Raw genomic sequence first — 14,256 nt, forward strand, 5'->3', positions numbered from 1 at the left:
CAATAATTTTAATAAAATTCAAAAAGTGTAATTTGATTTTTTTTCGCTTTCATATAATTTCTTCTTGTGTTATGGCTTCAATAATAAGATTTGGCTCCCCTACCCCTCAACTGGACCACTGGACTCAGAACCCCAACCATGGGGAAAATTATAGGACCTGTGGTCTGACCACAGGGCCCATACATCAGAACTGGGCGTCCTCTGTGTTGAAGCCTGTGCAGTGGACAGCGTGCCCAGATGCACACGGGGGACATGATAACCAGTTCATTGAGGGCTGCAGAGGACGTATAATGTCATGGAGGACAGAACAAATTGGACGACAGCTCTCCTGGCCAAGCTTTGACAGCAAGTATCTGGTCAAGGGGAGAAACAGGAAGACTATGCCAGCCAATGGACCTTGCAGGGATTTCTTTAACCTTGGAGCAACAAAATCAACAGCATCTAGGAACTATCAAAACCACTTTAGCAGTGTCCTCAGAACATGCTCCACATCGGGGACCCTGGGATGACATCAGGTGGCTATCCACCATGCCCAGGTACTGATGCGGTTGGGCTGCTGGGAGTTGCCCTCTCATCTTTTCTCCCACTTTGCCTAGATACAAGAAGAAAACAGGAGATTGGAAACAGTTGTCTCCTCCCCTTTCCCCCGTTCCATGATCCTCCCCACCCTAACTGGTAGTCCACATGTGCATGTATCGTTCCTAACCATGTAAACATCACCAAAAATAAAATAAATTTATTCTGAAAAAAGAAAAAGATTAGCTTCCCCAAACTCACACAGATGTTCAAACCCTACAATCCTATGTTAACAATAATAGATCAATGTGCAGTTGATAGATTGGGGCAAAGGATAGATCCTACTAGTATCTTAAGGCAGGGTCTTAGGAATGTGATTGGATTGGGTTAAGTCGGGAGGGCAGAGTCCCATACCTGCACCATGATGGTGAGTTCCCTGTTGCTCTCTGCTTCCTGGCCTGCCATGGTTCCACTTCTCCACTATGCTCCAGCTCCACTGCATGCCTGAACTTATGAGGTGACTCAATCTTGAATCTTCTTCCTTCCTAAGAACCTAAGAAACCATTGAGAACCTAAAAACGTAGGAAGCATTTCCTAGGGATTTTAATAAAAGTAATTTAAAAAAAAACCTGACTATACACTGGCTTAAATTGCATTTATACTTTAAATTGGCCTTGGAAAATACTGCTGGGTGGAGGGCTAGAGAGATGATGTCATGGCAAGCCAGAAAACACGCTCTTCATCCACCCTCCTTGTGGTCCCCTCTGGAAGTCATCAGGGAGCCCTACTCTGCAAACCTACCCCAACCCAATAATTCCCCCAGAGCCTCCGGACCAACCTTTTCCCAGGTAAATTTCAAGTGTAAATGCTGATGTCTGCCTTCCATTCTGCCCCTGGCCAAGCGGGAACAAAAAAACTACCTCTTTCTCCTCTATACTGGGAGTTGAACAAGCAAGTGAAAGATAAGCATCTGATGACCAGACATGTAAAGTTTATTACCAATACAAGGAATTGTACGAGATTCTAGACATTAACACAGCGACTAGGTGGGATGGCTCATCATTTCCACTGCGTAGTCATGGATGTAGGAAGAAAAGCATTGGTTGACAAGGAAGGTGCACTGCTCAAAGCAGTCTAGTCCTCCACCCAAGTTAAAATTGTATTTCCCTACTTCCTCGAGTTAGGAACAGCCGTTGTTGACTGTGGCCAATGACATGTGTACCATGATACACGTAATTTCTGGAAGTTTTTCTGAGTCAGCACACATGTATCTTTTTGTGACACAAGTCCCTTTACCTTGATGATGAATAACACTCAGAATGAGGCCTTCTCCGAGGCCCAGAAAGATAGTAACATGGGGTGAAGCTTCCAGGTGACTCAGGGTGAACATAAACTTTTCATTTTTAACTCCCAAAGTTCTGGGGTAATCCCAGCATAACAACCTAACCTTACAGCTACACACAGCCTTAATAACAGGTGGGGAGAGAATGAATTAAGCATCAAATACATATCCTCCATCTAAAAGCAGAATATCTCTAAGAATTCACAGGAAATTGACCCAATTCCGCAGTAGGAAGACCATAAAAGGGAAGATGGCTCTTTAAAATATAATTCACTGTTTACCACAATATATGTCAATATTACAAAGGAGGGAGAAGCCCCAGACAAGTGCCTGCCACAGCATGTTTGCCAACGCAACATACATGTCTCTCCAGCTGTTACAGACTCTCACTCTTGGGGCCTAGAATGTCCTCAGGTCTTGGGTGTGCTGCCCCTGACAACAGCGACCACAGTTAACATGTAAGTGATGACTTTCTCGCATCAAGTACCTGATGGAGCCCACCCGTCACACGTCCCCGAGGACAAATGCCAGAAAAGGGTGACAAGCACAGTAAGCTTGAGTCGGCAAGGCCAGAGTACGAACAGGGCTAAGGCTTGCAAGGGAAATGCCAAAGACAACAAAAATGCTTTGTGTTCAGCCTCCAAACATTAAGAAGTTCCCCAGATGACATCAAGCAGCAAGTATTTCCAGAAGGGGGGGAAATGCTAACAGGTCTTCCTCTGAGTGAGGAGACAGTGAGATTTGTCTTTATGTCTTGCGTAGTTAGGGAAGACAGATCTAGCTAAGCCAACCCCATTCGGGCTCCGGGTCTGAATACAGAAATACACAGTGCCCACTCTCAAATGTCCCGGAGACTGCTGCGCTGCAGCCACCCGCCCTCAGCTTGCCAACAGGCTCCAACTGGTCTGCACTCGGACACACTTACACTTAAGAGCACTCAGCGACAAGTTTTCCTGGATTAGTGTCTTCTGTCTAGGCTAAATTTTCTATGTAGTTAAATGTGACATTAATGGCTTTCCCTCTCAGAAAAAAAAAAAGGAAATTGACAATCACAACCATTAAACAAATAAACTACATCAAAACTTGCAGGCACAATTCTCTGGGGGAGGAGGGCCCATATTTGATATTTCACAACAAATGGGGCATAAAATGCTTAAACGTTCCTGCAAGAACATTCTGTCAAAAATTAGTGTACTTACAGCTTCGTGTTGCTACTGGGGAAACAAATCTGCACCCTGAAGCAGCCTCACATAAAATAATGAGATCTTCTGGGCTTATCATGTAAGAACCAGTGGATGCAAAAACAGAAGTCCACAGTTTTCTACTGAGCGTCGCCTTAAAGCATCTGGGAAGAAAGTCCTCTCTCTGCAGCCCAACACAGAGCTCTAAAAAAGTTAGGAGAGGCCACACAGATGTGCCCCAAGAAGCGGAGGAAAGGTACCCCAACGAGAGACCTCAGTGTCGACAGGACCCAGGGGTTGCTTGCTCTCACCATGGACTGCGGAAGAAAGCCCGAACCATTTTACACAAGTGCCCTCCTGGCCTCACCGATTGTGGAACACGTCACAGACCATGCCAGACAACAGGTGGTGCCCCTGATTAGGACAAGGGTCCCAAATCACTTGACTCTGATTTTATAATTAGGTGCTTAAGCACATAACTGCAAATTACGTCACTTCAGTCATGGGCCCTCAGTCCCCCACAGGAGGAAAGCTATGTGTGGCTCCCACATACACTAGTAGGAACTCACAGGGTGAAGCAGCTCTCTCCCCAGAGTTCGTGCTGGACGGGGTCCGTGAACTTGTTACAGGTTGTACCCTGATGTACAAAGCGCTAGTCAGCCGGCTCAGCCAAACGCGTCAGATGAAGGATCTCCATGTTTCCAAGCCAAGATTTGCTGCCTGGCAATCCTACCAAGCACTCAAATCGCAGCTGCTTGTGGTGCCCGAGCACACAGCTGCTTCAGAATCTGGGGCACAAGGGATTTAGCTAGCAGAGAAAAAAAAAAAAAAAGCGAAACAAAGCAACAGAGGAACACCCTTTTCGGGCAAAGCACCAGACAGAAGTAACTGAGTGAGGAAGGGCGGCGTCTCCCCGTGCCAGTAAGTCATGTCACATCCCACAGAAAACACGTATCTTATCCTCTTCAGCTCTCACCACTGTACTTATCCAGTTACCAAGTGGGGAAAAAAAAAGCCAAAGGAGTTCTATACATTGGAAGATCTACTTACGCCTTGCCTATTACAGCAGTGACATCATACAGCATTGGTTTCTTTTCTTTTTTTTTTTTTTTTAACCTCTCTCAGTTCCTAGATCAGCGCCACCTTACGCAAGACTAACTTCAGCACTTGTGGAGTTCAAGGCAACAGACCATCACCATCGAAGACTCACAGTTCTATCTCTGCCACTGTCCCAGCAGACACACTCCCAGGACATCTCCAATGCTGAGTTTCAAAGAACCACTTTCCCCTCACCCTTGTCCCCTTCAACACCTACGTGATCCTACCACCACTCTTCCGGCCGGCCCTTCTCCAGCCACCCAACCCAACTCCACCCACCCCGCGGCTTCATTCCACGCCCTCGGCCCCCAGGAAGGTCTCAAGCGTTTCTCAGAGCTCTTGCAGCTGGAAAAAAAAAAAAAAAAAAAAAAAAGCAAAACACCATCCCACTCTGCTCTGCCCCCTCTCAGTGAAAACGGGGGACCCGCAGTCTCAGAAGAAAGGGGGATCCGGCAGATGCTTGACACCCACCGTGCTGCAACCCTTGTTACAGGAAATTCCCACTCCAGACAGCCGACAGAAGGACCCACACTGTCACCCACCTGCCCGAGACCCGCGTGCAAGACAGGAGGCCAGAGACTCGAGCTGTCCCTCGGGGCACGGCGATGCACAGTTCCCGCCGCCACGCTTCTGAGGAGAACGCTGAAGGCGAGGAGAGGCCGTCGGCTCGGGCAAATGGCAACCGATTCTCCCACCTGCGCTGCGCCACCTCCTTCCCCGCCCGTGGCCACCACCGGCCCAAAAGGGTCGGCCCCTCCTGGGCAACCCAAAAATCTCCTCCTTCTCCTCGTGCTCCCTGCGTGAAGGAGCCTCCGGCCAATGGGCCGCGCGAGAGGCGGAGCGCGCGCCTCCCCAGGTGACAGCCGGCCGCCGAGTCCTCCCGCCCGCGCGAGCCGGCCCTGCAGTTGCTGGGCCAATCCACAGCGTGGCTGGGCAGAGAAGGGGAGGGAGAAAACGGGGACGGCGAGCGCCCAATCAGATCTCCGGGACCCTCGAGCGACGGGTCCCACGGCCCGTGGTCTTCCAAGCGCGGCGCTCCGGGGGCGTGCCCGCCTGGGCCAATCGGCGCGAGCCCACGGTGCGGAGCGAGCGCCTCAAATGCTCGGGTTTCTCAGCTGATTGTCTCCAGCCGAGAGTTGTTTTTTGCAGCTACGGAGCCGAGCCGCAGCAGGAGGAGCCGAGACCCCCGGGGAGGGAGGGAGGGTGCGGAGGAAAGGAGGCGGTGTCGGGGCAGAGGGGAGCAACCGCGGCTGCTCCGCGCAGGGCTCCGGCTCCTGTCAGGGCGCTTCTTGGGGTTGGAGACTCGGGGTGGGTGGGTGGGGGTAACGGGGCAATCGTTCTCATCCTCGACGGCGGCTCCGAGTCCGGCCCCTTCCTTCCCGCGCTCCCTCGCCCACCCTCCAGGCCCCTCATGAGGGTGACCGTACCGGGTCCGGCGGCGCCCGCCGCCCCCGCGAACGCCCGCGAGCCCTCGACGCCCGGCGGCAGCGCAGCCGTCGAGGCCGCTTCAGGGGCCGCGGTGCCGGGCTCGGTGCAGTTGGCGCTGAGCGTCCTGCACGCCCTGCTCTACGCCGCGCTCTTTGCCTTTGCCTACCTGCAGCTGTGGCGCCTGCTGCTCTACCGCGAGCGGCGGCTGAGTTACCAGAGCCTCTGCCTCTTCCTCTGCCTGCTGTGGGCAGCGCTCCGGACCACCCTGTTCTCCGCCGCCTTCTCGCTCAGCGGCTCCCTGCCCCTGCTCCGGCCGCCCGCTCACCTGCACTTCTTCCCCCACTGGCTGCTCTACTGCTTCCCCTCCTGTCTCCAGTTCTGCACGCTCTGTCTGCTCAACCTGTACCTGGCGGAGGTAAGGCGGGAGAGAGGACGTGCGCGCCGGGAGGCCAGCGGGGAAGCGGGGCGCTGGGGCCGGACGATCTGCATCGACTGCAAGGAGGTGGGGGGGCCGGGAAGGCAGCCTGGGGAAACTGAGGCCCGGCCGGAGTGAGCACCCAACTTGAGCGGTGATTGACGCGGGTTCGGAGAGGGCTGGGGGCCAGGTCTGGCGAAGCTGTGTGTGTGTGTATGTGTGTGTGCGTGTCGTCAACTTCAAAAAAAAAAAAAAAAACCACAGCCCCTCGTTCCCGGGGTCCGGCCCTCCACCGTAGAGCAGGGATGTCCCCCCTGCCCCAGAAAGTGGCCTCGCCAGAAGTGGCGGCCCCGTGGCTCCCCGAAGCCGGAGCGGGCTCGAGGGGAGGCTGGCTGCTGAGGCAGCCGCGGCTGTGCCGGAGCTGGCCGGCCGCCAGCCATTACGTCACCAGGCAGAGCTGTGCCTCTGCTATTGTTGCTGCGTTTCTTTTATTAGAAGCTTCTATTCCCTCCTGCGGCTCCTTTCCTGTGGCTCCAGAAGCCTCGCCGCGATGCCGTTCGATAGTTCCGTGACAGGCTTCATCATCAATAACCAGAGCCGGGGCTCGGTGCACGCGCCTCGGGGAAGCCCTTGGCTTTGGCTCCGGTCGCTTGATGCTTTGGCGACTGAGCCCACCTCTTGGAGCATAGTCTGTCTCCACCCCCACCACCACCCCCTATATATATATTTTTTTAACTAATTAACGGAGGAAGTTCCTGCTTACCCCGTGCCTATTGCAGAAACAAACCTCCAAACTGTGCCATAACTTGCTTAATAGCGGGAACCTAATCACACCCCCTTTCTCTCTGATGGGGAATCGCTGGTTAGATGGCATTGTTCTGCAGCGCTTAGGTATTTGACCCATTTCAAACAGGTTTGGGAGTGTAAGGTTGTCAATCATATATATCAGCTAGTGATATTTTGAGAAATGCCCTCCAAAAAAAAGTCCCTCTTTCCCTGGGGGAGGGGGGAAGAACCTGGGGGGGGGTAGCAGGTGACATCATATGCTTAATACTAATATAGAACGATATTGGGCTATGCAGCTAGCCCTGCCAAAGGCTGTTGGAGGTGATGAGAATGACCATAGTTACAAACAAAAAGTAGAAAAATACTTGCAGCAGTATTTCTATTTCGTTTGTGAAATTCGTATTTTCTCCCTTCATTGAAAACTGAATGCGTGATTTTAAAATTGAACAGCCACACCTCAGCTATTTCATACACTGCACTCAAGTTAATAAGAAACAAAACTGATGTAACTTTAATCCCTTCCGTTCTCCACCGTTAGAAGCCCAAGCAATACAATAACAACCTAAATAATAAATACAAGGCATAGATCCTGATTAATAATGGTGCCACAGTTATGTCACTTCTTGAGGTAGTTGTGATCTGTTAGTTGTGTAAGCTCTTGCACTTCTGGTACTGGTGTGATTAACTGCGTTCTTCCTGCCTTCTTTTTGTATGATAGTGACTTTATCTGAAGTGTCACTGTAGCTTCAGATATCCTGTACTTAACAGTGACTAGCAGTGGATGTCACCTGACTAGCTTATCCCCTGTACTTTATAACCTTACAAAATCATCTTAATGATTCACTGTTAAATATCTGGTGAGCTGATCATACAATAGTTACATACTCTGCTACTTAAGGTATAGCACACAGCATAAAGGGAACAGCTAGATGAAATTTTCCATTCTTGCCCACCCATGTTGCCACCTCCGCAGGCTGTCCTGCGTTCTCTGCCAGCCGTGGCTTCTCACCCAAAGGTAAACACAGAGTGCTTAAACAGTCACCAGAGAAGAAAAAAAAAATTTTTTTTTGAAGCTCAGAGTTCTAAAACCAAAGTATGCTTCTACAGCATAAAGTATGCAGAGTGTCTAGATTGGGTTTTCAGACTTGTGCTTGCCAATATTCCAAGTGCGTACGGAAATTTTTTTAACCAAAAAGTTAAATTGAATGGCACTCTTGATTGTGTGATGTGCAACTATTAGCCATGAAAAGGCAAGCTGGAGAGAGGCTAGGCAAAAGTTCTCTTCTGCCATGTCTGCTAACAAGGGTGTAGGTTTTTCTCTTTTTTTTAATCAAACTTAAGAATTTAGGATATATAACTCTTGTTAAGTAAACATTTTTCAACTATTTGGAAAAATCTGTTTACAAAACCCTTATTTGTTTTGATAATTGGCCTCTCCGATAAACAAATCGCCATCTTTCCTACCATGTAAATACCATTGCCATTTTCTTTTGACTTGTTTAAATTATTTACATCTCTTTCTCACTAGTTAAAAGCATTCTAATTATAAGGACTCAATTATAAAGAGCAATGGATTGGTATGTAAAGCTACTAAAACAAACGCTACTTTACACACATTTTGGTGTATCTTCGGAAGCTTACAAAAAGTTACGAATTGTTTCCAGCACCCAGCACCTGGCTCAATAGCTAATCCTCCCCTTGCACACACCAGAATTACATGTGGTTGCTGGCTCCTGTCCTGGCTGCTGCTGCCCTTCCCATCCAGCTCCCTGCTTATGGCCTGGAGAGTAACAGAAGATGGCCCAATCCTTTGGGACTCTGGACCTGTGTGGGAGACCTGAAGGAAGCTCCTGGCTTCTGATCGGCTCAGCTCAGGCAGTGGTGGCCATATGGGCTATGAACTAGTGGATGGAAGGTCTTTCAATACCTCCTTCTATCTGTAACTCTGCCTTTAAAAAAAAAAAAGAAAAAGTTTCTAAAGGATGGAGAAGGAAAAGGATTAAAAATTAAAAACTAACATTAGTTACTGTTTATTTTTATGACTACATTTGTATGGGATTAAGAGGATATAGCCCTTTCTGAAAGTTTGGCTTCCTTTTTAAAAAAATTTTATTTGAAAGAGTTGCAAAGAGAGAAGGAGAAAGAGATTTTGCATCTGCTGGTTCACTCCACACATAGCCCTAACATCCAGGTCTGGGCCCAGGTCTGGGCCATGCTGAAGCCAGGAGCTTCTTCAATGACTCCCGCATGTATAGTAGGGGCCAAGTACTTGGGCCATTTTCTGCTTCTTTTCCAGGCCATTAGCAGGCCGCTGAATCCAATGTGAAGTAGCAGAAACAGAAATTGGGGCCTGTGTGGAATGTTGTTGTGACAGGCGGCAGCTTAACCCACTAGGCCTCAACAAGGACCTGCAATGGGAATTTTCAGATTGTTACAGTTAATCTCCTGGAAGCAGGTATAGTCAAATAAAAAGTTAATTTTGATTACAACTGATAAAATATTAACAGTGGAGCCAATATTCAGACTTTGGCTTAATAAATATTTTATTATTTGAGAAACAAAGCTTTCACCCACTGACTCACTATCCAAAGCGCCTAAAATGGCCCCTAACTCGAGGCAGGAGCCCAAGAACCACGTGCAGTTCAACCATTTGGGTGACAGCAACATGGTTACTCAAGGCATCATTCCAGGGTCTGCATTAGCTGGAGTCAGGAGCAAAACTGGCTGGCAAACCCCACTGCTCCACTGTAGGAGACAGGCACGTTAACAGTGTCTTTACTCCTGAAGCAAGTGCCCGTCCTAACAAACGCTCTCATATCATAGCAAACAGAACATCATCATTAGGGATTTATTAACTTGGTGCTATTAAATTGTGCTAAATTGGAAAACTTGTAGCACAAGTAAATCTCATACCCTGAGTCAGTTACTAGTAGTAGTGAGATACTTCCAGCTTTGACTGTAACTGTGGTTACAAATGCTTTGTCTGAATCTACCAAGCTACATTTTACCCACTAACTCGGTCTTCTGTTTCCTGAGGCCATCTGTGAGTCAAGCGTTTCGGACACATTGCTATGGCAAAAGAAATGATTACGTTGCCTTCAATTTTATGGACTTAATATTTTCAAAGCACTGTGTGACATGGCTCTTCATAATTTCAATGAAATAAGTCTTTTTAAAATGTGATTTGTCTAGTGCTATATGGCTGTTATGGCCACATCTGGCTATTATGTAGAGACTATGAGACTAGTATAGATAGGCCAGGTGTGATGAATTCTCCTAAAATGATGTCTTCCTGCAACATAACATTTTTGGATGATCATCACTAATTAGTGTATTATTCTATGTTTATCCACCTTTGTTTTTCACACTGTTTCATATCTTCTCTGCTTCCTGGCAAATGCATTATTCCCCTCAGTAGACTACCCTCACTTCCCATTTAGAGTAGACACCAGAACCAACTTGCTGGCTAAAGACTGAAACTCTTAATATTGCCGCAGAGATTATTTAATCTTTTCAATGTTTGAACTGATAAGAAAATTCCTCCAAGCACAAAAGCACACATTAAAAAAATGAACACAGAATATGAAAATTCCACAAAGATGTTGATCGTGAGGATGACAGTCAGCAGCTTCCTGCTGGCCCACATCCCAGGTTGTAACTTATATGCTTGATGTATAGGATGCATAGGTCTGATTAGAGATTTCATGCCTCCAAAACAAAGTCAGAATCCTGCAAGCATGCATCTTCAGTAGACAAACTAAGGAAAAAAGCAGGTCGTTAGAAGTTGATAATGGAATTTGGCCTATCTCTGCCTTGACCAGGTAAAAGGGCATAAAATGGAGAAAGGAAAGGCTTTCTTGAGTCTCATGGCAAGTTGTCTCAATAAAAAGAAAAACTTGTAAATTTGAAGTCTCGATCGCATCAGTGCTATGACTTTAGGAATAAGGAGACACAACTTGGAAATGAAAATTATTTTTGCCCAATAGTAACCTTCAATACTTTTAAGTAACAAGTATGAGTCTAGTGTGGAGCAATACGTTTTAAACCCAGAATCCTGACAAATTCACGAAACATGAACTCCAGAAACAAAATCACACTGTGTAATGTAACATAAGTAATTTAGATTTAAAATTATATGATACACACAATCTGAATATTCCTAATCCAAAAATCTGAAATACTTCAAAACCTGAACCTTTGAGAGTGGTGTATGATGCCATTAAGTGGAAAATTCCACACCTGACCTTATGATGTCACAGGCAAGATACAGGGGCACAGCAAAACAATCAGGAAACTACTAGAAACAAACAGTGAATTTAACAGGCTTGCAAGATATAACCTCATGTAACAGCAGGAGACAACTGGAAAGTAAAATATAAAAATTGTATTTACAATAGTATTCCCCAAATAAAACACTTAGGAACAAATGTAATCAAAGTTGCACAGTACCTCTACAATGAAAACCCAGCAAATATGTTAGATGGCCTACGATACACTTAAATACCAGAATGCTAAACTTGTGCTACTACAGGACTATGCTACTGCAATAATGTGGATGGAAACGGTGAGAGGAGGAAATAGGGAGGGAAAAGGGAAGGGAACTCTAAACCTACAGAATGATCATGGCAAATACAGCAAAAATTTTTAAGAGAAAGAGAAGGCCATAGTAAATAACAAATACTCCCTGGAAGACCTTTTTAAGACGTCACAGCTCCCCCAGTGTGCCCTGTATATTCAATGCAATGGCTCCTATGATCTCTATAGGACTGCCCTGTTATAAATTACCAAGTTTATTGTACAATACATATGGGACTGCAAAGAACTTAGAATATCAAATAATTTGTAAATGAACGAAGCTGAAGGATTCAACTCCCAGATAGGTTTGCTTATTTTGAGATTTATTTATTTGAAAAGTAGATTGGAGAGAAAAATCTTCCATCCACTGGTTTGCTCCCTACATGTCCACAATAGCTGCAGCAAGGCCCATCTGAAACCAGCAGCGTTTTGTGACTCTCTCATGTGATGGCAGGGGCCCAAGAACTCCAGCTGTCTCTCACTGCTTTGCCCAACCACACAGTAGGGAGCTGGTTTGGAATTGGAGCAGCCGGGATTCTAGCCTGCACCTACGTTAGGAAGCTGGCATTACAGGAGGCAGCCTTACCTGTTATGCTGGAATGCTGGCTCCATCCATTCTCCCTGATTTCATGACAGCATAATACTGCAGGAAACAAGACAGTGCAGTACAGTAGAAAGGTAAACTTGCAGTTCAATGGAGCAGCATGGAGAATCCAAAATCAGAACCACATACACGTGCACAACTAATATTTTACAAAGCTACCAACCTGATTTAGTGGCTAAAAAGTTTTGGCAGAACATAGTGATGTAATGCTTGGATACATTTATGAAGAAAAATAATGAAATTGATTTTTACTTCACTGCATACTTTAAAACCAACATAATATGGATTTTACATTTATAGATCTAAATGTGAAAATAAAATTGGTAAAAGAAAACCAAAGAACTTATACACTGATGATTGGATTGTAAATTTTTGCAACCGCTTTCAAAAACAGTTTGACAGTTTAAAAAAAATAATAAAACATAAACCTGTCTTAAAATGCAGTCATCACAGTCATAGGTATTTACCCCAAAGGAAGATGATATCCTCACAGTATCTTGAATGTAAATGTTCTTACTGGTTTTAAACTGAAATTAACTCAGATTTCCAATAGAAGTCAGTAGAGGAGCCTCTGCTGGCAGCAGTGGCATACCATATGGGTGCTGGTTTACGTCCTAGCTGCTCCGCTCCCAATCCATCGCCCTGCTACGGGGCTGGGAAAAATAGCAGAAATGTTTGGGCCTCTGTACCCCTGGGGAGACCACAGGAAGCTCCTGGCCTCTACCTGGCCCAGTACTGTCTGGGGGCAGAACCAGCAGATGGAAGCTTGCTCTTCCATCTCCCTCTCTATAACTCCAGCTTTCACATAATCTTTTTTAAAAAGTGAATAGATAAGAAAAAAATGGTAGGAATATTAGCAGCCAAAAAAACCTGGTAAACAAGAATCTGTCTTGGAATCAGTGCGCTGAACGAAAAAAGCTATGCAAAAATGAGTCTCCGCTCGTGTTAAGTCCATTTATACTTTAGAAAATGCAGTACTGTAGTCACAGTTGTCAGATGGGACAAAGGCAAGGTGCACAAGTCGACAGGATCAGATTTAGTGAGTGGGGAGTTGTGTATTTTAATTTTGAGGTGAATCTGTAGAATATCTACAGCTCTCAAAAGTCAGAACTGTATACCCAAAGTACATGCAGTGTGTTGTATGAGTTGTCCTTAATGAAATTTGCTTGTAGAAAGGTACGGGGATCTATTTGCAGTTCACCCCAAGAGTGAAAAATAAAGTGAGGGCGAAAGGTAAAATGTGCAATGAAGTGCTAGTTACATTAGGGTACAGTGTGTATTTTTCTGTTTGTAAAAATTATAGTCTTGGTACCTGCCTTATAAAGTTGTGAATAACTTATAGAATTCATTTCAATATTTGGCATGGCATATGGCTTGTGGTGTGATTGTTAGCTATTAAATCTCAAGGAATTACTATTTCGTAGATTGCATTCTCTCCTAAAGCATTGTTAACATTCAATAGCAGAAATAACATTCTTTTAGAAAAATTGAAAGCACTTATGAGAAATTTATAAAGAAATAGATTGAAATATAGAAAATACTTAAAGCATGAGAATTAAAATGCTGTATAGCATAACTTGAGTGATATAACTATGTGGACAGGCAAAAGTAAGTTTAGAACTTTTAAAGGTTTTTGTTTTTTTACTTGAAACCTAACAAGCTAAGCATCCAGTTTATGTCAAAAACAACAGGGTGAATTGAAACAGAAGGAGATGAATGTAAAAAGTAATAAAACTGAAAACATAAAATATACTTGACAAAGCTGAAACCTACCCTGTGCTGTTCGTCACGATCGAACTGGAGGTGACCATGCACGTGCCAGCATTTTCTCACTCTCCAAGCACTGTCATCTGCCTTTACCCCATCACTCTGTTCCCATGTCACAGTGACCTTCATGTCAACAACATTATTAGCCCTCATCCACATGAATCTCTTGGCAGTGACTCACGGCGTTCTCCTTAACACTCTTAGCTACGTCATTGAATAGCACCCTCCTATTTGTTTTGTTTTTTTAACTGCCTTGCTAGATTCTGTTCAGCTCACCTGTCTCTCTCTTAACAGGCTAATGTTTCTAAAGACTTAAGCCCCAATGGCCTCTTCTTCCCAAGTGAGGACATTCACATTCATGGAATTGTACCACCTGAAAGGTGACCCACACATGCATCCCTGATTAGAACCCCTGATTAGAACCCCGACTGTTCCATAGAGTTGTGATTTTCTAGGTTCTCCACTAGGTTGGCATCCTTTTAGTATCTGAAATGCCTCCGATTCAGCATTTCCCTAACTAAGCTCATCATCTTTCTTCTTCCCC

At 45.8% G+C, this 14,256-nt stretch overlaps 2 protein-coding genes across 2 annotated transcripts in view; one reads left to right on the top strand and one right to left on the bottom strand.

Moving 5' to 3' along the window:
* Window positions 1–4,987, bottom strand: part of TXNDC16 (thioredoxin domain containing 16) — an 86,019-nt gene extending 81,032 nt beyond the window's left edge. Inside the window, exon 1 of the mRNA XM_058666441.1 lies at window positions 4,680–4,987. The gene's annotated coding sequence lies outside the window, so the exon portion shown is untranslated. The remainder of the gene's footprint in view (window positions 1–4,679) is intronic.
* A 485-nt stretch (window positions 4,988–5,472) lies between these two features.
* Window positions 5,473–14,256, top strand: part of GPR137C (G protein-coupled receptor 137C) — a 50,769-nt gene continuing 41,985 nt past the window's right edge. The window contains exon 1 of the mRNA XM_004584824.2: window positions 5,473–5,980. Within this exon, the coding sequence (XP_004584881.2) occupies window positions 5,549–5,980 (432 nt within the window). The 5' untranslated portion in view covers window positions 5,473–5,548. The remainder of the gene's footprint in view (window positions 5,981–14,256) is intronic.

This window comes from Ochotona princeps, chromosome 6 (genome assembly GCF_030435755.1).
Source record: "Ochotona princeps isolate mOchPri1 chromosome 6, mOchPri1.hap1, whole genome shotgun sequence".
Lineage (NCBI taxonomy): Eukaryota > Metazoa > Chordata > Mammalia > Lagomorpha > Ochotonidae > Ochotona > Ochotona princeps.